Here is a 25,713-nt window from a genome sequence, read left to right as displayed (position 1 = left end):
ATAATAGGACTTATTCTATACAATTTAAAGTCTTGAGCTGGAACTCTAAAAAGAAAAAATTAAGTAGTAGATGAAAAGTAGGTATGTAGAAATAATGTTATAAAATATGATTTTTATACAAAATGTACCACTCTTCAAATGTATAAGGCTTAGTATGAGTATTTTTGGATTATGAGTGCTGCACACAATTTTTAGAGAAGTAGTCTCCAACTATTCAAAACTCAATATATTTCAAACGTTTTGATATTTCTGAAGTGAATGAACACAGTACAGGATGCAACTTAATGTCAACTTATCTATACTGTTCCACATAGTAAAAATAAAAGCTTTTTTGAGCTTAGGAGAGAATGTATCTTTTGAATGCTTGATCTCTATATAAATTCTATTTTTAGAAATGTCAGATTTTATAATATGAACTAATATCCACTAAGAATTGGCCCAAGTCTAAACAGAAGATACAACAGAGACGTAAGGTGTTAAGCAGTTTAAGTCTGCCCTATGTAATTATACAGTCATAATTACTTTTTACATGAAAGTAAAAGTGCTTTAAAGTAAAAAATATTTTTGTAAAAGGTATCATTAATATTACTAATACTTAATATCCAAGTATAATTTTCTATATTAGTTCCATTTTACCCATCTCCTTTGAAAAGTATCCTGCCATAATGTAAACAAAAAATGGTCCATAAAATGGTGACATCAGACACATAATTTGTGGTATGGGCCCTTTAAATTGAGACTTTATTAACCCAAAACTAGAGAGATTTTATTTGTTGCACATGCCCAAAGTAACTCACAATTACTATGAGCCTTGAAGAATTTTTATTTAACATAATGAGAGGTTTGATAACTTATATTCGAAACTATGTTGCGCTCTTCTGTGGCTGTTTACCAGCTGTTTTTATGACGATAACTCCGAGATCTGGAATGTGATCGAAAATGAGAGTGTTTTGCTGTTTGTGCTTTAGCTTCGGAATTGGTATAGCCCTTGGGAGATTTACAAGGGGATCTTGCTATGGAGTCAGAATGTCTTCCATGTGATCTTGATTTTGTTCCTGAGCTAGTTTGCTTCTGAGGTGAACTTGATTGTGATTTTCCTATTGACTTGGACCTTTTTGGTAAGGACTTGGACCTTGACCGTCCTCTAGAACCAGAATTCCTTCTTGGAGTTCTTGACTGCCTTGCTGAGGTAGACCGCCTTGGTAGTGATTTGGAGCGAGATTTAGACTGGCTATAAGAAAATCGCCTGTGTCGAGACCTGCAAACATTCATAATGTTAACAGTATATATTTCACACAAAAACATTTAATGAAAGGTCAGGAAACAGCAGTTTCAGGAATTTATACACTTTAAATAGTATTAGTTATGTTTTTCCTGGATAGCCTAAGAAAAAATTTTAATTTTATTATGCATGCTTTTTAGTTCAAATATAAGTAACAAGTTTGTAAAATTTGTTATATCAGAATCTATGACCAAAAGATTTTTACTTTGCTAGATTTATCTTATAACATGGGTCAGTTCTGAAAAATGCCTTGCATGTTTAATCTAGATTATACAACTTCAATGAATGAGAATCTGAAGGGAAAAAAAAGATAAAGAAAAAAAGAAAGTAATTACTTAAAGTTTGTCAAACAGTACTTATAAAAAGAAAAACAAAAACCTAGATGCAGGACTTTTGAATCCTACCATGATACAACAACTTGCATTAGACTAACCTTCCCATGGAAAACAGCTATATAAAGAAGCTAAACATTATAAAACAACTATTTAAAGGCATTGGAGAATAATCAACCCTAGGAGAACTTGAGGGGTTACAAGCTATGACTCTTTTACTAAGAACATTTTCCTTTTTTTTTTTTTTTTTTCTAAGAACATTTTCCAAATGCTGGCATGGAGAAGTTGAACCCAACCAGAAAATGGCTATTTGACTAAGCTGGAAGACAAGTTAGGATTCACATTTACCAAAAACGGTTGGAACTAAGGAGCCAAAATTTTAGCAATGAGGGAGTGGCAGACAAAAAAAATCTCCTAAAATTTGCCTATAAATTCTCCTTAAGTCACTGTATAAGTACAGGATGAGACTGTATAAACTGTGTAAGTACAGGATGAGACTCCAAGAGGTCAGCAAACACAGCAGTTGGAAGATGCAAGAATTAAGCTGAAATTCTATCAGACACAAAGTGCTGGGGAAAAAGGCTGGAGTTCAAGCTCCGCAAAGGTCAAGGACCCTTGAGTAACAACCCAGGCTTTCAATTAAAAACCCAGAAGGACCATATCCTTATAGGTAAGGACTATGTCCTAAGAATCAGTGTAAAGCTAAAATATATTAGCTTTAACAATGCCTCAAACCAAGCCTTGACAGGATCAAGGTGATTTGCGAATATTTCACCTGCTAGAAGAGAACAACTTTCTTTGGAGGATATCATCCAAAGTCTTATAAGTTTTCATTGGCAATGTCCAAAATCCAATTAAGAAATTATGAGGTATTTGAAAAATAGATAAAAATGACTAAAAGCTAAGGAAATAAAAGACAAAAGAAACAGACAGAAGGGACACTGACATTATTCATACGGGAATTTTAAAAAATTACTATGACTAATACATTCAAGAAAATAAGAAGAAAAGACGGGCAAAACAAATATACAAGTGGAGAATTTTAACAAAATATTGGAATCTACAGAAAGAAACAAATGGACATTTTAGAACTGAGAATACGTTTCTGAAATTTAAAAAGTCATTAGATTGATATAATAGCAATCTAGATACAACAGAAGAAAAAGTGACCTGAACTGTAAAACAGATTATTAGAAAAACATATATACTGAAACACAAGAAAAGGAATTTTAGGAAATCTAGAACAGAGCATAAGAGATATATAGTACATAGTCACACAGCCAAAAAGAAAAACTGAATGAGGCAGAAGCAATATTTGAAGAGATAAGGGCCTAGAATTTTCCCAAATTAATGAAAGGTATCAACTCACTATTTCTTTTGTTTTTTATTTTATTTATTTATTCATGTGAGAGACAGAGAGAGGCAGAGATTTAGGCAGAGGGAGGAGTAGGCTCCATGCAGAGAGCCCGATGTGGGACTCGATCCCAGGACCCCGGGAGCACACCCTAAGCCAAAGGCAGATGCTCAACCACTGATCCCTCAACTCACTGTTTCAAGAAGCTCAGTAAACCCTGAAGAATAAGACACGTTATCGTTAATTATTTAATTTCTTTATAGCCCTGTAAAAACAAGGCTTTAAAAAGTTGGTTTAAGACCCAGAGTTGTTCCTCTCCATGCAAATCTTTTAAAGTTCTTATTTTTTAAAGATTTTATTATTTTTTTTCCATGCACATGCACAGAGGGGAGGAGCAGAGGGAGAGGGAGAAACAGACTCCCTGCTGAGCAGGGAGTCCAATGATGCCAAAAGCAGATGTTTAACTGACTGAGCCACCCAGGTGCCCCCTCCATCCCTCTCTTAAAGAAAAAAAAGAAAGAAATTATTAAATTTCATTCCTGTTGTAGAAAACCAAATGGGAAAACTGTCCTTGAGAAAAAAATCCAACATAGGGGAAAAAATAAGGGGGATGCTGTATTTGGACTAAAGAAGGCTAAAGGGCAATTCTTCAGGAATATATATATATATACTCACTGATGTATGAATTCACAAAAATTTATGGAATATCTAATATGAGCTAGGGACTACTGCTAAGCCCAGGGGAGATAAGCATGAATAAGACAAAAGTCCTTGCTCCTCAAAGAGTTCATCATAATCTAGTGGATAGCAACAAACTAGTTTGTTTTTTAATCCATATCCACTAAAAACCAAATCAGAGACTCCTTTTTAGTAAGATAATATCACATATAGTATTTACTTATCATATGTTAGGCTTATACATATTCTGATTATTTACATATACTCACATACACATATGCATACACAAAATCTGATCCTTATAAATATAATGAGAGTTAGGTTTGCATTCTCAATAATACAATTTACAAATGAAAAAACCTGAGGTCAGGGAGGTTAAGCAATGATCTTATAATGAGTACAAAGCAAAACAATATTGCTTTACAAGATGTGGTTCTTTCTGTTCTTGACACTCCATGATGATTTGGGACAACTGATAGACATTTTTTATTTTTCCCCAGCTAAGCGTATTACTCACGGAAAGAGAAGATTAGTGTAAATGCTGATCATTCTTTTTCTTTTTTTTTAAAGTAAACTCTACAACACCTAATATGGAGCTCAAACTCATGACCCCAAGATCAAGAGTGGCATGCTCCACCAACTGAGCCAGCCAGGAGCCCCAGTGCTAATTATTCTTTAAGAATAGAATTTACGGGAAAAAAAAAAAATAGAATTTACGTTAAAATACTACATGCCTATGAAAAAATTCTAACCCTAAACTCGAGATAAATACAATAATTATTTAAGAATTTAAGGCTGCTAATACAATTTCAGTTATCATTTAAATAGCTTCACCAAATAATTAATTTCCATTATGATTTACTATTATTCTAACAGAAACAAACTCCTGGCCAGCAAAATTAGATAACCTGCAAACATCTTTTTCTGAAAAACTTACTATTTTCATGTCTTCTTATAATACCATTAGAAATTTATTTTTTAAAAATAATTTATCTTAAAAAAAAGAAAATAATTTATCTTTTATAAATATATTGATTATATTAATTTTAGGTTCAATCTCCTTTCACAAGCGATTAAATTTCTTATGAGCTTTTATTTTTACTTATTTATTTTTTAAAAGATTTTATTTATTTATTCATGAGAGACAGAGAGAGAGAGAGAGAGAGGCAGAGACACAGGAGAGGGAGAAGCAGGCTCCATACAGGGAGCCCGACGTGGGACTCGATCCCAGGTCTCCAGGATCACACCCTGGGCTGAAAGCAGTGCTAAACCGCTGAGCTACCCTGGTTGCTTTCTTATGAGCTTTTAATCATCAGAACATAACATTCTTAAATTTTGGGTTCAGTTAGAAAATACAAAAATTTTATTTATTAAAAATTCTTTGATTTTCCATCGTACATATTATTTTTCTATTAAAAAGGTCTAAAGTCTGTCATGAAATAAGAACACTAGAAGATATTCAACAAACTCAAGTAATCATACATTTATACATTTCAAATAGAAAAGACCATATCCTTTATTTTATTTTATTTTTAAAGATTTTATTTATTTATTCGTGAGAGACACACAGGGAGAGAAGAGAGAGAGAGAGAGAGGCAGAGACACAGGCAGAGGGAGAAACAGGCTCCATGCAGGGAAGCCCAACGTGGGACTCGATCCTGGGTCTCCAGGATCACACGCTGGGTTGAAGCACTGAGCCACCCAGGCTGCCCTTTTTTTTTTTTTTTACTTTAAAGAGAGAGAGATGGAGTGGAGGGGAGGGGAAGAGAGAAGGAGAGAGAGAATCTTTTTTTTTTTTTTTTTTAAAGGTGGAACTTTCTTTTTTTTTTTAATTTTTTATTTATTTATGATAGTCACAGAGAGAGAGAGAGAGAGGCAGAGACATAGGCAGAGGGAGAAGCAGGCTCCATGCACCGGGAGCCCGATGTGGGATTCGATCCCCGGTCTCCAGGATCGCGCCCTGGGCCAAGGGCAGGCGCCAAACCGCTGCGCCACCCAGGGATCCCTGAGAGAGAGAATCTTAAGCGCACTCCACACTCAGCATGGAGCTGGATGCAGGACTGGATCTCACAACCCTGAGATCATGACCTGAGCTGAAATCAAAGTCAGATGTTTAACTGACTGAGCCACACAGGTGCCCTAAGAGCATATCTAACAAAAGTTGATCTTTTTGCATATTAAACAAAATTATTCTGGTGACCTGTTTTTGAAACTCTTTAAAATGTCTTCCAGAAAAAGTAGAAAATTAAGTTTTCAATCCTCTTGTATTTCGTACTTACTCTTTAAGGCTATCAGACCGTCTCCTATTTCTTCCCCACGAAGAACTTCTACTTCGAGTTCTCCTTTGGCTGGGGCTTCTTGATCTCCTATGATCACTTGGAGAACAAGGGTGACGTTCTTTTGATTTCATTTGGCCTGGTGCTAGAATATGAAACAATTTATCACCTGAAAACCTCAATAACAGTTACTCTAGTAGTATTATTTCCTGAAAGAATTTGACATTAAAAAAAATCTGTCATAGCTAAAACTCATTCTGCTGAATAAACAAGATCTAATGTTTAGCCATACTTACTTTTTCGATCACCTTGTGCAAACTGTATTTCAATTTGACGGCCACATACCCATTTTCTATTGAGGTTATAAAGAGCATCTTCAGCATCACGAACATCTTCAAATATGACTAGCTGTTAAGGATACTTTGAACATCAGATATCAAGTAAAAATGTTATTTTTAAATAATTATTTACATGTGACATGAAATTAATAGGAAAAACAACTCCAAATTATTAAGCTTACATCTCCTATATATATGTGAAATCAAAAAAGAATTTCACTTTTATCATGAAAACAAATGCCCCCTTATGATTTAGGAGAATCTAAAAGTAAGAAGAACAAATGTGTAATTACACTTTTAATGTACACATTAGTGCAACTGCAGTATGCATTTATAATGTGAAACAGGTTATGAAAAAAAAATTAGTCCAACCCTGGCTAGTATTATAAAAAGAACTGTTTAGGATTCATTCCCTTCTTTCAGGTAAAAGATTCATCAGGTTTTTCACTGAGAAAAATCAGCATGCAAAAGCCTTTACTCTGAAATTACAAATTATTCTTTCACTGACAGACGTTTTAATTATGACATTTAGGAGAAATTACTAATTATACACAAAACTGCACAGACACACGTAACCTAAAACATTATACCTTTAAAAATGATATTTACTTTTGAACCTATTACTTTAAAATACTTTTATGTTCTTATTACTTGGGATATAATTATAAAAGAAACACAAAGGCAATCTGTGAACATCTGGAATTACATATACTGGTTTATAATATCCCACTAAACTTCCTTATCTACATATATATTAAACCTAACTAAAATGGAAATAAACTATATAAAATGACTAAATAGCTGTCTTCCAGGAGGTTATTCACTGGTTTAATTTTTTTTTAAATAGAAAACAGAAAAAGCTCAAGAAATGCAATACAAAATGAGACTGGCAATTACCTCAATGTCACTTGATCTTGAACCTTGACCTTTACTCTTTAAGGCTTGCAAGATGGACTTTATAAGAGACGAAGAACCAACAAAATCAGACTTGGCTTTGACTCTGGAACTCTGAATAAATGTAGGAAAGCCGAAGTCTCAACCTGGTGTTGGCTTTGTCTTTTGCTTGATAAAGACTTCCCCTCTTCCAGGTCTTTATATCTGTGTCCACCCTCCCTCTTTACTCCTTGATGCTTGAACTTTAGGTGCCTTTTTTCTCGCCTGCTCGGTTTATGCTTGGATTCTAGCTAACAGGTTGGTTCAAACTGGGGGGTGCTTGCCAGCTACTGTGGACTGCTTTAGATTTTCTGAGATAAAGAAATAAACACATTTAATTAGGCAATATTAATCTCATAACATATGCTCCTGAATACACATGCGTATCTGCACACGTATCCAGTAATTTGACATGCACACAGAAAACAAAGGATATTGAACATAAGCAAATCCTCTTGGGCGGCGGGTGTAGAAGTCAAGTGGAATGTAAACGTCTACTATAGGGCCATATCGACCAAACTCACGGCGCAAGTCCTCAGGCCTGAAGTGTTTTAGAAATAAGGCAAAGAAATATGAATAGCCGGATTAAAATGTTTTGCCTATGGAAATCCAGTTGAAACCTTCAAAAGAAAGTATATTATCTAGACTAGTATTATCTAAAATTGCCTGTCGGAAGAATCACCCAGGGTTTAGAAAGAAGGAAAAAAGAAAACAAATCCTCAGGCCTCACTTTTAGAGGTTCTGGTTTAAAAGATACAGACTAGGGGCTGGAAATCTGTATTTTTATAAGCACTCCAGGTGGCTGTTAAGTTTAATCAGATTGGGGAAACAATGACCCAGGAAAGTTATCCATCTTTGAAAGTTATTTCTATTACAAGATATTTCAATTGTCAACATAAAGAGTTCTAACAACCCTATTTCATTGAGAACACATTCATTTGCCTCACTATAATTTCATGTTTATGTTAATTTTGTTTTCAGATCACAAGAATTAGGTTCTAAAGAAGTCCTAAAATTATTTCTCAGGCTTTAAAGAAAAATGGATGTTTTACTACTAAACATAAAGCAAAATACCTACTGTATTCTTAAATTTGACAACTATATTTAAACCTCCTATATGTGATAGGAACTAACGAGGGGAGACTAAAGGAATATTTAGCATATTTGTTTTCATGGAGGAACAATCTAACTCAAGAGGCAAAATGCTTAGCATTTATAGCTGACAATTACAGTACATTTGTAATCAAATCTCTGTTCAAAAAAAAAAAAAAAGTCTCTGTTCAAAAAAAAAAAAAAAAAAAAGTCTCTGTTCACCTTAAGACCGCTTAATTCTCACGATGACCCTATGGTTATTTACAGATGAGCACACAGACAGATCAATTTACTTAAGGTCACCAAGCCAGCAAATGACAGAACTAGAATCAAACTCCCACAGCCTGATGCTAGTCTATTCTTAACCATTATACCCTACTGCTTCCTGGAGATCTTAGAGGTTCAACATTAGGCTCTGGGCACAAAACATGGCTCAGAAGAAGAAAGAGTACTTCAAAACATATTATGCAGAAAGACGACTCGAAAACGACTGGAAAGCTGCTAGCCTGGGCAAATGGAAGAAAGATGGTGTCGGTGACAAAAATTAGATAGCTGGAAAAGAGATGAAGAGGGAGGGTGGAGGCAAAAGAAATGCTGGATTTGAGGTGATGGTAGATCATCTCTAAGAGTTCTGTAGATAAGGGGTGCCTGGGTGGCTCAGTCGGTTAAGCTCTGCCTTTGACTTGGGTCCTGATCCCAGGGTCCTAGGATCGAGTTCCAGGCTCCTTAAGCTGGGCTCCCTGCTCAGCAGGAGGTCTCCTTCTTCTCCACCACCCACCCCCTCCCCAGCTTGTTCTCTTAAAAAAAAAGTTCTGTAGACAGGGGCACTGGGCTGTCTCAGTAGGCAGAGCATTTGACTCAGTCTCAGGGTTGTAAGTTCGAACCCTATATTGGGAATAGAGATTACTTAAAAAATAAAATAAAAATTTCAACAGACTCCTGTAAACTGAAAATTCTGATTATACAAATTAATTATATTTTCCTTTCAAGACCAGAAGTCAGTGATTAAAGCTAGGGATGTGAATTCAACTATGATTAAATGTCCACTATACACCAGGCAGTGCAGTTGACATATTTATTATATTTTTATTATTTACTATTTTTTTCATTTAATACTTACTATAAAACATTTGTCTGCCTTCCCTGAAACTATTATCTTTAGAGGATAGTGACAATGTCTTCTTTCATTTATTCATTCAACAAATAATTTTTGAGCACCTACGTGGCCAGACTCTAGGGATATGATGGAGAACAAGGAAAATACAATCCTTCCTACCACAGAACACAGACAACAGAGTACAGATTCTCAACTATTCCTGAATATTGGAATCATTTGTGAAGCAGATGTTACAGAAACAGGTACTCCAGCCTGATGCATTAACTCTGGACTCAATTAGTGCTTCCCATGGTGGGGCCTGGTTAGGTTTAATTTTTTTTTTTTTTTAAGATTTTATTTATTCATGAGAGAGAGAGACACAGGCAGAGACATAGGCATTAGGAGAACCAGGCTCCATGCAGGGAGCCCATTGCGGGCCCCCGGCCCACCAGGGATCATACTCTGAGCCAAAGGCAGACGCCCAACCACTGAGCCACCCAGGCATCCTGGTCTAATTTTTTTATGGGGATTCTGAGAATCAGTGTTGAGGATCACTTTTAAAAGGGGTGTCTTTACCAGTATACCTAGCACAGTCGATTGGACACAACAGGCACTCAAAATACTGAGTTACCATTTAATGTTATTGTTATCCATTTCATAGTCAAGGATACCAAGAATGAGAGAAATTACCCTGCCCAGAGGTACATACAACCAGCAGTAAAGCTGGAATTCAAATGAATATTTTCTAAGGCAATCAATCCCATCAACCTACTGTGTGTGGCTGATAGGAAAAGGATCCTAGATAGTACAAAAGGACGTTGAAGCACTGTTTATCATGGTGGCTTGGAATCCCAGAAGCCAAAGGTGACAGGAGTCTGAAGGAGACAAACTTCTAAAAAGAGCTGGGTCCCATTCACTGTCACCACTCCCACACCTATTAGCTGTTTTTTGTTCTCATTTTTGCATTTTTGGGGTCTGTTTGGACATTCAGAAAATAGGGCATTAATACCTATATATCTACCAACAGTATTATATTTCAATACTTGTCATCATTTTCAGTAATTTTAAGAAATGAGACACTTGGGCAGCCTGGGTGGCTCAGTGTTTTAGCGCCACCTTCAGCCCAAGGTGTGATCCTGGAGACCCAGGATTGAGTCCCACGTCGGGCTCCCTGCATGGAGCCTGCTTCTCCCTCCGCCTGTGTTTCTGCCTCTCTCTCTCATGAATAAACAAAATCTTAAAAAAAAAGAAAAAGAAATGAGACACTTATATTTACATTCTTCTTCTAGAAACAATCATTATTCCTCCCTATAACTTTGTCCTTTTTTTTTTTTTTTTGTCCTTTTTTTTAAAAGACTTTATTTTTTTAAAGTAATATCTATACCTAACTAACATGGGGCTTGAACTCACAACCCTAAGAGCAAGAGTCACACACTATACCAACTAAGCTAGCCAGGTGCCCCTCCATAACTCAGTATTTTTACTGCAAGTGAATATATCCCTAATTATGTGTTTTTATACAAAAATAAAATTCTATTTAAATAGTATCTGACAATTTGTGTAATTTTGCTCCTTCTCCACCCTTGAGATTTCTCTATGTAGTTCTAGATCACTCAATTTAACTCTGTATTGGTATTATCAATAAACCACAATTTACTCATCCCTTTCTATGGATAAGCACTTAAGATGCTGCCTTTTTTTTTTTTAATTGCAAAGGGTGCTACAGTGTACATTATGATACATGTGCTACATACAGTAGAGCTCTGCTAGATCCCTGGAATATATCACAATGCAATTGGTGGGTTAGACAGTATGCTTATCTTCAGCTGCCCTACATGTTCTCTAGAGTGACCGAATCAACTTATACTCAAAACAGCCATAAGAATTCCTATTGCTCCACCACCTCATTGACATTTTCAATTCCTGATGGTTGTAAAGTGAATGGGAATCTTATTGTTTTAATTTTAATTTACCTAATGACCACTTAGATGCAACATCTTTTCATGTGTATGGGCCAATTATTTCCTGTTAGTACCTACTAGCTGTATTTCTGGGTTAAAGAGGATATGTATGTATATATATAATTTTTATGAAATTGCCAAACAGTTCTGCAAAGTGGTTGTACCATTTTATACTCCCACCAACAATATAGGAGTTTCAGTTGTGCCAGTCTTTGTAAGCACTTTAAAAAAAAATTTTTTTTTAGCCATTCAAGGGGATATTAAGTGGAATCTCACCGTGGTTTTATTTTGCACTTTCCAAATGAAAATGATGTTGAGCACTTTTTATGTGCTAGTTTTCCTTGTGAAGTCTGTTGGAGCTTTCTACCCATTTTTGATGTCTGTCTTTTTATTATCGAGTTGTAAAAGTTATGTATTATGAAAAAAAGCTGTATTTGTATTGCTTTGTGTATATATTCTGTGAATATTTTCTCTCATCTGTAGCTTGACTATTTAATAGTATTTTTTAATGAACAGAAATTTTCATTTTAGAGAAATCTAATTTATCAATATTCTTTTTTTCTTTTATGGTAATTGTTTTCTTTGTCCTGTAAGAAATCTTTGCTTATCCCCAGGTCATGAAGATATTCTATGTGTTCTTCTAAAAACTTTATTTATATTGTTATCTTTTCCATTTCAATTGATGATCCAGCTCAAAATATGATGTGAGGTAGAGGCTGCAGTTCATTATTTTCCAGTATGAATAATCCAGTTGTTGCAGCATCATTTGTTGATAAGATTTTCCTTTCTCTACTGGACTGCTATGGCACCTTGTCAAAAATCATTTGACTCTGTAAGTGTGGATTATTTATGGACTCTCTATTTTATTGACTTACTTGTCTATCCTTAGGCCAGTATCACACTGTCTTGATTACTATTTTTAGTAAGTCTTAATGTCAAGTACTGTAAGTCTTCCATTCTACAAGGCTATACTAGATCCTTTGTATATCAATATATTGATGTATTTTTAAATTTTATTTACTTCAGAGAGAGAGCATAAACATGAGTAGTGCGAGGGGCAGAGAGAGAGGCAGACTCCCTGCTGAGCAGAGGCCAATACAGGGCTCTATCCCAGGACCCAGAGATCATGACCTGAGCTGAAAACAGATGCTTAACTGGACTGAGCCACTCAGGTGCACCATATGCCAATATATTTTAGAATTAGCTTGTCAGTTCCTCCCTCCCGCCCTCCCTCCCTCCTTCCCTCCTTCCTTCCTTCCTTCCCTTTGTTTCTCTTTCTTTTTTTTTTTTTTTAAAGTAATCTCTACCCCCCAGTAAGGGGCTCAAACTCAGGATCCCAAGGTCAAGAGTTGCACTCTTCTGACTGAACCAGCCAGGCACTCCCAGTTCCTATTTTTAAAATAGCCTTTGATTAGTAATGCCTTGAATCTATAATAAAATCAATTTGGGAAAAGAAGTGATAACGTAATATTTTCTCTTCCAATCCAAGAACGTGGTATATCTATCATTTTATGTTGTCTTCTTTAATTTCTCTTGGTACTGTAGTTTTTAGTGCAAAGGTTTTTATTACATGTTTTATTGTTGTTGTTGTGAAACTTATTCCTAAATCTGTTTGATACTAAGGCAAATGAAATTGTCTTAAAAATTTCATTATTTTCAACTGTTTGCTGCTAATATATAGATTTTTCATAAGTTCATCTATATACTTGATAACTTACTAAAATTCACTAGTTACTGTAGTTTTATGTCACTTAAGAATAGGTGCAACTTTTGCTTCTATCTTTACAATTTTTTATGACTCTTATTTTTCTTGCCTTGTTACACTGGTTAGGACCTGCAATAAAATGATGAATGAGGATGTGTGAGTGGCATCCTTGGCTTGTTCTTTTTTTTTTTTTTTTTTTTTAAGATTTACTTATTTTAGAAAGAGAGCGCAAGTAGGGGCAGAGGGAAGAGGGAATCTCAAGCCGACTCTGCACTAAGCTCAAGGCTCCACACAGGGCTTGATCTCACCACCCCAAGACCGTGGTAACTTGAACCAAAACCAAGAGTTGGACACTTACCAACTAAGCCACGCAGGCTTAGCTTGGTCTGATCTTAGGGGGAAAGCATTCAGTTTTTAACCATTAAGAATCTTGTTAGCTGTAGGGTTTTCATAGATGCCCGTTACTGGGCTGGGGAAATTTCCTTCTATTTGAGTTTGCTGACACTTTTTCTCATGAATCTTGCTGAATTCTAATACTTCTTCTGTAGCACTGTCAGTATCAACATAGTCTCATATACACAGTAACCAAAGAATGCTAAGGATATCCAAAAGAGGGGACTTGATGGCTGTTCCCAAACCTGATGTGCTGTTATGCAGCAAAATGAGAGTTATGTTTGGGATTTGGACATTACTTTGTTCCATTAGAAAACTATACCTGACATTAAAAAAAAAATCACTCTTCTACATGGCAAAAAAAAAAAAAAAAAAAAAAGATATTAAAATCAATATTCCTTTTTTTTTTTTTTAATTCATGAGAGACACAGAGACAGAGAGAGATGCAGAGACACAGGCAGAGAAGCAGGCTCCATGCAGGGAGCCTGACGTGGGACTTGATCCCGGGTCTCCAGGATCACACCCTGGGCTGAAGGCGGCACTAGACCGCTGAGCCACTGGACTGCCCTAAAATGTATTTTAAATCTTTCTTTGGTTCTTGTACTCAATTTCGTTCCTAACAAATTTTATGCTAAGCCATAATAATATCTTTTAATGTCTTATGCTTTATGGCATATATTAAAATGGCTACTGCAAAATAACATTTGAGATAAAATTTGGCTTTGTTATAAAACTCACATTTTATTACATGAAATTTGAAAACAGGATAAAGAAAATTACACAAGTGGACTTCTTTCCAGGCTCATTTTCTATAGTTTTCCTTTCTTCATTTTTTAATATAATTGAAATCACACAAAATATATAATTTTATGTCATTTAATATTTATCCCAATAATTTTCTTTATAAGCATACTAAACATAAAATGAATTCAAAACGTAAAGCATACTAAACATAAAATTAATTTAAAACATAAAATTAATTTATCTGCTGCTTCATACAAAAAAGCTTTCAATATAGGTTATATGTAATTATATTACCTTCACAAAACTACTCAGTAGCTATGCAATTTTAGGTAAGAAACTTAATTTCTCAAACCGCAATTTCTAATCTGTAAAATGGGATTAACGAAGAACATACCTTACAGGGTTATTCTGAAAATTTACTGATATACACAAAATGTGTAGTATAGTGCTTAGCACACAGTGAATACTCAATAAATGTTACCAATTACTATTCCATTAATACAAACCCCCTAGACAACTGCCCCCAGTGGCAGTGCTAAAAAGTGAAAAATTTTTAAAAGGAAATCAATAAATCTCAATTTTTAGTTTTGCTTACTTATGGTAGATTATCTAGATCAGAGATCATGTGTCACTTGCTGATGTGTTTTAGTTGGCTAGTACAATGTTTAAGAAATGTTAAAGGGGGGGAGGGGACACCTGGGTGGCTCAGTTGACTGTTTGCCTTCCACTCAGGGAGTGATCCTGGAGTCTCAGATGGAGTCCCACATCGGGTTCCCCAGAGGGAGCCTGCTTCTCCCTGTCTGTCTCTGCCTCTATGTTTCTGTCATGAATAAATAAACAAAAAATAATAATAAAAAAATGTTAAAGGTTGGGACGCCTGGGTGGTTTAGTGGTTATGTCTGCCTTTGGCTCGGGGCGTGATCCCAGGGTTCTGGGATCGAGTCTCACATCCGGCTCCCTGAATGGAGCCTGCTTCTCATTCTGCCTAAGTCTTTGCCTCTCTCTCTGTGTCTCTCACGAACAAATTAAAACAAACAAAACAAACAAACAAACAAACAAAAAAACGATTAAAGGTGTGCTGAAACATGAAACTGCCAATATTTTACGGCTTTTAAATCTACAAAAATGGGAATCTCATGATTCAACTCCATAAATGCCAACATTTTGAAACAGTTTACACACACGAACACAGTTTTCTGACTTTAGAAAATTAGGATGATGTGGCAACAAGTCCAAACGTCTCCACAGTGGTTATTAGCCGGAGCTAGTAGTACCAACTTGCTGTCCTCTTGGATGGCACTTTGCTACTACAGTCCACACTATCCCATTGTGCCTTAATCTCACAACTTCACTCCTATTACTCTGGCTGGCCCCTGTGGGGGCGAATTCCAATCAGAACTGGAAACCTCTCTCTCTCTCTCTCTTTTTTTTTTTTTTTTTTTTGTAGACACACTGGAGCGGCTTGATGCTTATTTAAGCATTCAAGTGGTTTGTTTAACTGTGGGAATTTTTACTCTACCCAAATTATAAATTCTGTTTTCTACATCATGTATGGGTAAACAGGTTGAGAGAAGAACAAATATAAACAGAGGCATCTTTCAGATGTCAATTAAGGTATTATTAATCCACAATCTATAACTGTGACCTATATAATAGTCGAGATCAAATTAAAAAAAAACAAAAAAAACAAACTTAACATTTACTCCCCTAAGGTAAATTATAATTACTCCATTATGGCTCTGGCGTGAAGGGCTCCCATGTATCTGTAGCCATGAAGCCCCACGTAAGTCATCAGAACTCTGGGCTTCTGCGCTTCCTTATGCACAATAAAAGATAATATTGCCTACCTAAAAAAAGGCTGAGCGGGGAGCAAATTAAGTAAACCCGGCGGAACGGAAACGTCTCTGGAGGCCCCTATCCCACCGTCCGTCGGCCCCTCGGGCGCCGGGGAGGGCAGACTCCGCTTTGTGCAGAATCCTTCCTCCACAGTAAGGGGCAGGCACCACGCAAACATCCCCGGGCGCAAGAGAAGGCGCGCACCCGGGCATCCCAGTCCATCGGGCAAGTCCGTGCAAACCGTCATCCTGCGTGTTTATGTTGTCGCGCCCTGAACTTCACAGGAAAACACCTGGACCTCCTCCCCCGAACCCATCCTTCCTACTGGGCAACAGAATCAAATCCGGCCGGCGTCGCCCGCTGAGCAGAGCAGACCGGGGAACCGGAACCGTGAGGCCCAAGGCAGGTGCGCGTTATCTTACACCTTCGTCGCCATCCCCGAGTCTCGTCCATCCGGGACGCGGGCCGCGCAGCTCGGCCGGGGCCCGGCGACAAAGGGCCCGAGCGAAAGCGCCCTCGACCCCGGCGGCCGGGAGGGAGCGGCGGGCGGGCTCCAGCCTCGGGCCCCGCGGCGGGGGCGCGCCGAGCCGGGGCGGAGCGGAGCGGAGCGGCGGCCCGAGGCCCGAGGCGCGCGTCCCGCCCCGAGGAGCCGGAGGAGCCCGAGGAGCCCGCGGAGCCCGCGGAGCCCGAGGCTCGCAGCGCCCGCGGGGAAGGCGCCCCCCGCCCCCGCCCCGGCCCCCCGAGGCCCCGGCCCGGCCCGGCCCCGCCGCGCCGCGCGCCGCCGCCGTTACCCCGCCCCTCCCCCGCGCGCCAACCTGCGGCGGCGGCCGCCGCTCACCTGGTGGCGTCCGCGACGTTCCTGACGAACAGGGAGGTGTTGGGGGGCCTCGTGTAGCGCGACATGACCGCTGCCTCCGCCGCCTCCGGGCCTGCCCGCGGCCGCCGGGCTCGCTCCGCGTCTCGCCGCCGCCGCTGCCGCCCCAGCAGCTCCGCCGGCCCCTCCGCGACCCCCTCCCCTCGGCCTCGGCCCCGCGAGCGCGCAGCCGCAGAGGCGGGCGGGGGGCGGGGGGCGCTGCGCGGCGCGAGCCCGTCCGTGCGGACCGCGCGGGGGCGGGGCCGGGCCGGGCCGACCGCGGGGGGGCGGCGGGGGGGCTCGGGGGACGCGGCGGCGCCGGGTCCGGGGGGCCGAGGGGGTGCGAGGAGGGCCTCGGGCAGGGGGCGGGGCCGCGGGACCCGGGAGGCGGGAGGCGGGCTGCGCGCGGGAGTCCCGGGGCGCGAGAGATCCGGGAGAGGACGCGGCGGGGCCCCGCGGGCCCAGGGGTCGGGGACGCGGCCGGGCGGGGCCTGGAGGCTGGAGCCCGGGGGCCTCGGGGAGGGGGCGGCCGGGGTCACTGCCAGGGTCCCGGGGCTGACGCTGAGCTGGGGGCCCCGGAGCCGCAGACGGGGGGTCGGGCATCGTCGGAGTCGGTGGGGATGACGACTGACTTCGACTGCCCGACAGCCCATCGGGCTGGGGCCTTCATCCCTACATCCTCGGATAGCCTCAGCCCCAGACTTTGGGAATTGTTCCGTCGCCTGCCCCTTGAGGCCTGAGCCTTCGAGGGTTTTCAGATTGCGAGGATTCGGGGTTTTGTTGGTTTATTAGTGTCTTGATTCTTCATCCATTATTCCTTTAGGGCCTACTATTCAGCGGTGGGTCCATTCATTAAGATATTCATTGAGTGCCTACTATGCCCCAGGAAGTGTGCCAGCCGTGGGATACAGCAATGAACACTGCAGGCCCAGTCCCAACCCCCCACAGCTTGCATTGTAGAGAGGGGGGGTCCAACGGTACACGAAAGAACAAATGAATGTGTGATGTAGAAGAAAGCAATGAAAATGCAGTGGCAATTGAGCAAATTTTTTTTTAAGATTTTATTTATTTATTCATGATAGACAGAGAGAGAAAGAGAGAGAGGCAGAGACACAGGCAGAGCGAGAAGCAGGCTCCATGCTGGGAACCCGACGTGGGACTGATCCCGGTTCTCCAGGATCCCACCCTGGGCCAAAGGCGGGCAGGCAGGCGCTAAACCCTAAACCGCTGAGCCACCCAGGGATCCCCTAGGCAAATTTAAAGTACCCTCTTTTCCTTGCTCCAAAAAGTAGCCCAGCCCTTTCTAGTTATCCTCTGCCTTCAGGTTTGCTCTTGTGGTTGGAACAACCTATTACCCAGAACTGTAACCAGGTTAATAGCACTCCTTTTTATTCTCAAAAGCACTTGATTTTGGTGGGTAAACAATAAGGTCTCCCTACGCAGCTCACAGCTGTCTTAAAGGCTGGGAGAGTTTCCCAAGGTCTAGAAACGCTTCTGGAACAGTGGCCATTCATTCAAAGAGGAGTTGCTTTGGCACAGCAGGCACAGGGCTAGACAGGGGATATAGCCGGGGTAGGGGGTGAGCAGGGTTCCTAGTCTCATGGAGCTTACAGTTTGGTAGGGAGGTGGAGTCTAACAACTACACTAATAAACGCATAAACTATACAATAAAGGCTGTGGTAAGAGCTGTATGCTGCTGAAAGTGTCCCTACTGTGGTTGATAAACAGGGCTAGAGGATCACTGACCTTTTCCTGAAGTCTTGGGGAGGTATTTGAAGAATGAAGAAGAGAAATCCACATACTGGAACAGCATGTGCAAAGACTTTGACACAATTTGGGACTGAAAGGAGGCAAACGAGTAAAAAGCAGAACAGGAAAATAAGGCTGAAAAGCAGGCTGGGTATATAGTAGGAAAGTTTGGAATGCCGACTATTGGTTTGCTAGGGCCATCGTAACAAATTAAACCTCGAATTCAGTGGTTTAAAACAAGAAAAATTAAAAAAAATAAAAATAAAACAAAAATTTATGAGGTGCCTGGCTGGTTGGGTCAGTCAGTGAAGCATGAGACTCTTGACCTCAGGGTTGTGAGCTTGAGCCCCACCCTGAGTATAAAGATGCCTTATAAAGAAAATCTTTTTTTAAAAAGTTAAAAAGTTTATTTATTCATGAAAGACACAGAGAGGGACTGAGGCAGACAGGCAGAGGGAGAAGCAGGCCGCATGCAGGAAGCCTGATGTGGGACTCGATACTGGGACCCCAGGATCACGCCCTGAGTCAAAGGCAGATGCTTAACTGCTGAGCCACCCACGAGTCCCATAAAATCTTTTTTTAAAAAGAAATAAATTCATTCTCTCACAGTTTTGGAGGTCAGAAGTCTAAAATCATCGTGTTGGTACACACTTTCTCTGAAGGTTCTAGAGGAGAATCCTTCCTTGCTTCTTCCAGTCCCTGGTGCCCTTAGACGTTCCTTGGCTTGAGGCTGCATATCTCTGGTCTCTGCCTCCATCTTCACAGGTCCATCTCCTCTTCTGTCTTATAAGAATACCTGTCATTGCATTTAGGGCCCACCCACATAATACAGGCTGCTCTCATGTCAAGATCCTTAATTGTAGCTGCAAAGACCCTTTTTTCTGAATAAGGTCATATTTGGGGGTTAGGACTTGGACATACCTTTTTTGGGGCCACCATTCAATCCACTATAATGACCTTGTGAAGATAAGAGACTTGATTTGGTGGGAAATGAGTTATTAATAAATCTATTCCCTAGCATATTAAGTAGAATAAAAACTCCATGTAAACTATGAACTTATTTAGTTAAAAATATATGTATGTCTATATGTAAATTGGATTTTTTTTTCTACGTGATTTTTACTTTTCTCTTCTTACCTCTGGTACTGTCAGATTATTTTTGAAACCCTCCTTAAAACTGGAAAAATTTTACAAAGCTCTTTACAGTTTGAAGAAAAGCTTTTGTAGGAGTATGTGAGAAGATTTAACAGTACATGAGGAGTGGGTTTTTTTTTTTTTTTCCCTGTTCCTATTGATGGAAGTATCTGAGGAAAGGGTTTTAAACTGTGAAAGGAGGTTCGGTTAGAAATTTGAACTTTAAAAGTAGCTGGAATTGGGGGCACCTGGGTGGCTCAGTTGGCTAAGCATCTGACTCTTGATTTCAGCTCAGGTCATGATCTCAGGGTCGTGGGGTTGAGAGTCTGCTTAAAATTATCTGCCCCTCCCTCTTCCTCTGCTTGCATGCTCTCTCCCACTCTGTGTCTCTGAAATAAATTTTTAAAAATATTTTTTAAAGTAGCTGGAATTGATTTAAAGTCGGTTGTGGAAATGGTAACTGCGAGAAGATGGACATGTGAATTATCTTGACTAGTGATCATTTCACTGCATATATATATATCTCCATTATATTGTATACCTTAAGTGTGTACATTTTTTAAAATTTTTATTTATTTATGATAGGCACACAGTGAGAGAGAGAGGCAGAGACATAGGCAGAGGGAGAAGCAGGCTCCATGCACCAGGAGCCTGACGTGGGATTCGATCCCGGGTCTCCAGGATCGCGCCCTGGGCCAAAGGCAGGCGCTAAACCGCTGCACCACCCAGGGATCCCAAGTGTGTACATTTTTATTTAATAATTTAGCTATGGACCCATAATTATTTATATTACATAAAAACATATGCTCTTCCTGTTTCTAAAGAAGTGTAAGTAACCTGCTTTCTATTTGGAAGGCCTGAGGAGGGACATGGTCAGGCATGCATAATGAAAGAACATTATAGAATGCTCTGCTTGGCCAGTGTCTTGGCCAGGTCATCAAACCAGTTGAGATGAGTGATGAAATTGTACTTTATCTTTTCCTTGGCATTTTGGAGTACACTTAGAGAAGTAGGGAAAAGGCTTAGGTCAAGACTAAATACCTTGCCTGGCACCATACTCACAAATAATATTTACCCTAAGTCCTAAAATTTAGCTAGGTGCCATTTAGTAAATCAGTCCTTGCTTTGAGGCACAAAATGGTATCCTACCAGCTTGGGAGAGTTAATTTTTCTTTCTAAATCTCCAGGGAATTCCAAGGAGTATACCACTGGCAAAATCTGACAATTGTTTAATAACTATAGCCCCTATTCTATGGCAGACTTTAATATATTCTATGTAGCAGCTGCTTCCTTTCTACTTAATACATTTAAAAAATTATGGTCTGTCCTCACTATGAAAAAGAAATAGTAATTATGTGACATGATAGAGGTGTTAGTGAATGACACAGTGGTAATCATGTTGCAATATATAAATATCAAATCAACACTGTTGTATACCTTAAACTCAATGTTATATATCAATTATATCTCCATAAAAATAAAGTTACAATCTGATCCTTCTTGATTTTTTTCCCAATAATATTTTCAATTGGAAAATATTTCAGGAAAATGGATAAGGTTATTTCCAGTTTAGATACAATCATTTATCTCACTTTTCAAAAGTAAACAGATTTTTTTAAGTAAACGGATTTTAAACTTTTCATTGAAATCACACTTTTGTAAAGAAAATAGCAAGAAAAAATTTCAACTTGTTAAAATTTGTCTTAGTGGACAAGTCTTTAAAAATCAGTAATCTAGGGCAGCCCTGGTGGGGGTGAGGCAGCCCCACGTCGGGCTAGATTACTGATTTTATTTATTTAAAAATATGTTATTTATTTATTCATGAGAGACACAGAGAGAGAGTAGCAGAGACACAGGCAGAGGGAGAAGCAGGCTCCATTCAGGGAGCCCGACGTGGGACTCCATCCTGGGTCTCCAGGGCTGAAGGCGGTGCTAAACCGCTGAGCCACCAGGGCTGCCCTATAAGTTATGTTTAAAATAAAGGCACATATGAATTTATTTCTAATTTTGAACCTTTACTCCTGAGCCCTGTCTTTGGGGGAGAATGCCGATAGCTAACTTGTTATTTAGAATCTAAGCACCTAGGGCTTGCCTTCATGTTCCACCTGCCCTCCCACTCTAAACTGGCTATCTCTTCTACTCTTTTTGTGACTTTGGAGCATCTATTACAAATGGTAGACAGGAGAAACACAACCCTTTCAATCTTAACAGATTTGGGGGGAAAGTTTGAAAGTACAAATACACTGTTTCTGAGTTATTCGTAAAGTTTGAAATTCAAGGCTATCCCTATTTCTAATTACTACAGATATGCCAAGGCTGGTTTATAAGACCAAGAAACATGTATTTGTTCTTTTAAAGTAATCCTGTAGTGTATGTGGCTATATAGTTATCTTTTCTTCCATTTCTTAAATCGATCAAAGCAGGTTAATTATTAGGTCTGTAATTAAGGCGTCAAATCATGAAAGATGAATATATCTTAGATCAATGAACTAGTTTTGTTTTTGACTGTCAAAATGGAGAACTAGAACTTAGTGAAAATTATATTGTACTTGGGTGTGTGTGAGTGTCTTGAAATCAGTGTGATGAAAGTATTTTGAAGAAACAAATTCAGAATTAGTAAATCACCTGATAGTGAACGTTTCTTATGCTGGGAACTCACTCCCCAACAGATGGTGCTAGCTCTCCTCTAGTTAGAGCTGCTCTGGTCTACCCTTTCTTAAAACGTTCCATGCATGACCTTGAAAGTGAAGAGTGATGTCGTGATTTGGTTTTTTGTTTTGTTTTGTTTTGTTTTTTCCCTGTCTGTCCCAGCTGATGTGACCACCATCCTGAATCTTTTTTTTTTTTTTTATTGGAGTTCAATTTGCCAACATATAGCATAACACCCAGTGCTCATCACATCAAGTGCCCCCCTCAGTGCCTGTCATCCAGTCACCCCCACCCCCCGCCCTGATGTGGTAATTTGTATAGAATGTATTGTAAACTTTCTTCTATTGCACCCAAACTTTGGTTTATGGGTTATTATTCCACACAACCCAGTTGAAAAATCTATGATTGTATCCTCTTATGAAGTTGATTTCTTCCACAGCAGCTATAGGAAATAATTTAAAAGGTCATTTATGTGGTAACAGTGGATGGTGTTTAACTTTTTCTGAAACACTGGATTACAGAAGGCCTGTCACTCTACCTGCATGTCCCCCAAAATGACACTTGGTTTTGAAAATGTTAGAGCTGTGTGCTTCTTCCTAACCTAATTAACTTGGCAAATGTTTAGTGATAATCTGCTTGTATGTTATCCACAGTACTAGGAACCGGGGATGAAAATAGAAGTTATGCTTTATAGTTCTGAAAGACCCAGGCCAGTGTTTCCCAGAATTAAGTCATTTTCATATAGCCTACGAGATTTTTTGCCATGGTGCACTTCTTTACTGTAGTAGGCTTTTCTTTAAATTGGCTTACTTTTATTTTTAAAAAACACTCTATCACCAATATTAAGTTTTAAAGTTTCACAGAGAGAGGGTAATCATTACAAAATATCATTTTATTAAAAAAATGTAAATTCTAGATAATTACTTTTATCTATAAAGGGTCCAAGACTGAGGTCTGCACTCTTTTAAAAGCAGAAATTAATCATTACACAACAGAAAGATGCTAAAGCCACCCTAGCACCAAAATAAAATGTTTTCCCTGATGTAGATTATTAAAAGGGGACCAACTCTCACTCTATGCAATAAATAAAACCATCTGTAGTACCACCAATGGTGAGTGTCCTACAATTTGGGAGACATTCTAGCTAGAGGGAGATACACATGTAAACAAATCATTACAATACAGTTTCATTAGTGGTACATAAAGATCTCAGAGTACTATGTAGAACATGATGGAAACAGATTAGCTCTCTGTGGGGGAAGGGAGGCTGCAAGTTATCGTAAAGAAAAGTGATGTTTGAGCTATTTATTGAAGGGTGAATATAAATTCACCGAGGAATGGTAAAAACAGAGCATTTCAGAGAAAGTGAAGTAGCTGAGCAAATGCATAGTGTGGTTGGAGTAGTGTGGTGTGCTGACCTAAGGGGAGAAGGAAGAAGGAATGCTAAAGAGGTTGGCATGGAGATTAGGAGCTAAGTTTTGAGAGGTTCAGTGTGTGTACTCATACACACACACCAGGGAGCTTTCTTAATTCTTTTGGTAATGGGACTCCATCAAAAGTTTTTAAACAAGGGATTAAGAAAATTAGATCTACATTTTATAGGATGATTCTGACAGATTCATAGGATGAATTGCAGGGAGTAGTGGTAGAACCTGGTACAAGCAGATCAGTTAAAAGTCTCTTGCATGCAACGTATTTACTCCTTAAAAATTTTTTTTCTTAAATCAGAGAAAGACAAATAATCTATGATCTCACTTATATGTAGAATCTAAAAATAAACTAGAGCTCATAGATACAGAGAACAGACTGGTGTTTCCAGGGGCAGGGGATGGTGGTTGGGCAAAATGGGTGAAGAGGGTCAAAAGGTACAAACTGCCAGTTGTAAGAAAATAAGTGCTGGGGATGTAATGTATAGTATGGTGACAATAATTAACTATACTCTATTGTATATTGAGAATTGCTAAGAGAGTAGACCTTAAAAGTTCTCATCATAAGGAAACAAATCCATCCAACATGTGTGTGGTGATGGATTTTTTTTTTAATTTAATTTTTTTGTGGTAATGGATATTAACTAACTTATTGTGGTCATCCTTTCATCATTTATACACATATCAAATCATTATGTTACTTTATATACCTAAAACTAACACAATGTTGTATGTCAATTATATCTCAGTTAAAAACAGATATTTCTTAGCTTTGTCCACTGAAAATACTTAGAAACAATGACTAGCCCCGCAGCATTCAGCATCCCTAGAGCCAGACTATAGTCTCTATTATTTTTTCCTAAAAGGAACCATGACTTTGGAAGAGTGGCTAATGCCAGGTCTAGGGCAGGAAATGTACAAGATAAGCCTGGGATATCTGGTCATTTCAGAAAGAAAGAAGCCTTCAAGGTCTTCGGGTGTCATATTAAAAGGATTCAAAAGACAACACTGGCTAAAGTGGGGACAATCTGAATATCAATAAGAATAGTAACTGCAATGAATTAAAACATACCAAATATTTTTAAGCAAGCGTACAAGTTCCTAATTATACTAAAAAACACCAGCCTAATTGATCACCTTTTGTTTTTTCTTAGAGAGGAAGGGGAGCCGTGGAAGGAGGAAAAGGAGAGGGAGAGACAGAATCTTAAGCACGCAACATGCCCAGCACAGAGCCCAATGTGGGGCTCGATCTCACCACCCTGAGATCATGACTTGAGCAGAAATCAAGAGTCAGACAGTTAGCTGACTGAGCCACCCAGATGCCCTAATAAGAAGTTTTTTAAAAATTGAATCTATCCTTCCTCTGGATTAGCTCCACTGGTAGACCGCTCAGATTGCCAGTAAGAAATGTTTACAGGTATTACTTGAGGCGGTTTGTTATGGAGCTGGTGGGAGGGCTGGTGGAGGCATGATTACACAGCAGAACTCTGTTCTAGGCTTTCAGTGCCATAGAAGGGCCTCAAGCTACTGTAGAACTTGGCTTCAGGTGTCCTTGGGAAACCACAAGTGGTGGTGGTGGAGCTGTGGCTGGATGATGGGGATCTGGACCCCACCCTCTGTGGTCTTCAGCTGGAGTCAGTGGTGTGTACATCTGCCATTGGCCTTTTGGTGGATCTCATATTTGTTTAGACTTGTCCTGTTGGCTGGAAGCTGACTTTATGTGCAATGGAGAATGCTGTTTTCACAAACACTGGCTCAAAATGTCAAAAACACCAGCTGCAGTAATTCAAGATAGTGTCAACTCCCTGACAAGCCTGGCTTTGTTCAAAAGGGGAGTGCAGGGGTTGAGTCATCTTTGGAAGATACTAGCCTAAAGAAAGA

The 25,713-nt window shown here is 39.4% G+C and overlaps 1 protein-coding gene and 1 long non-coding RNA gene across 8 annotated transcripts in view; one reads left to right on the top strand and one right to left on the bottom strand.

The window, feature by feature from the left end:
* Positions 1 to 803: 803 nt before the first annotated feature.
* On the bottom strand, positions 804 to 17,019 carry SRSF12 (serine and arginine rich splicing factor 12). 7 transcript variants are annotated; one of them, XM_072832093.1, is made up of 5 exons: positions 16,859 to 17,019; positions 7,630 to 7,734; positions 6,219 to 6,322; positions 5,926 to 6,067; positions 804 to 1,258 (listed from the first exon to the last, which is right to left on the bottom strand). In XM_072832093.1, the coding sequence occupies exons 1-5, from the start codon at positions 16,921 to 16,923 to the stop codon at positions 889 to 891; spliced, it is 786 nt and encodes a 261-aa protein (XP_072688194.1). In that variant the 5' UTR covers positions 16,924 to 17,019; the 3' UTR covers positions 804 to 888. The 7 variants fall into 7 exon arrangements, with proteins under 7 accessions (XP_072688194.1, XP_072688196.1, XP_072688199.1 ...); XM_072832095.1 differs by lacking the exon at positions 7,630 to 7,734 and adding an exon at positions 7,158 to 7,504 and having other exon boundaries at positions 6,219 to 6,342; positions 16,859 to 16,997; XM_072832098.1 differs by lacking the exon at positions 7,630 to 7,734 and adding an exon at positions 7,158 to 7,504 and having other exon boundaries at positions 6,219 to 6,330; positions 16,859 to 16,997.
* The window catches only part of LOC140636664 (uncharacterized), a 28,041-nt gene continuing 18,199 nt past the window's right edge, over positions 15,872 to 25,713 (top strand). Inside the window, exon 1 of the long non-coding RNA XR_012033888.1 lies at positions 15,872 to 16,426. This is a non-coding gene — a long non-coding RNA (uncharacterized lncRNA). The remainder of the gene's footprint in view (positions 16,427 to 25,713) is intronic.

This window comes from Canis lupus, chromosome 7 (assembly GCF_048164855.1).
Source record: "Canis lupus baileyi chromosome 7, mCanLup2.hap1, whole genome shotgun sequence".
NCBI classification, from domain to species: domain Eukaryota; kingdom Metazoa; phylum Chordata; class Mammalia; order Carnivora; family Canidae; genus Canis; species Canis lupus.
This window is presented reverse-complemented; position numbering and strand designations above follow the sequence as displayed.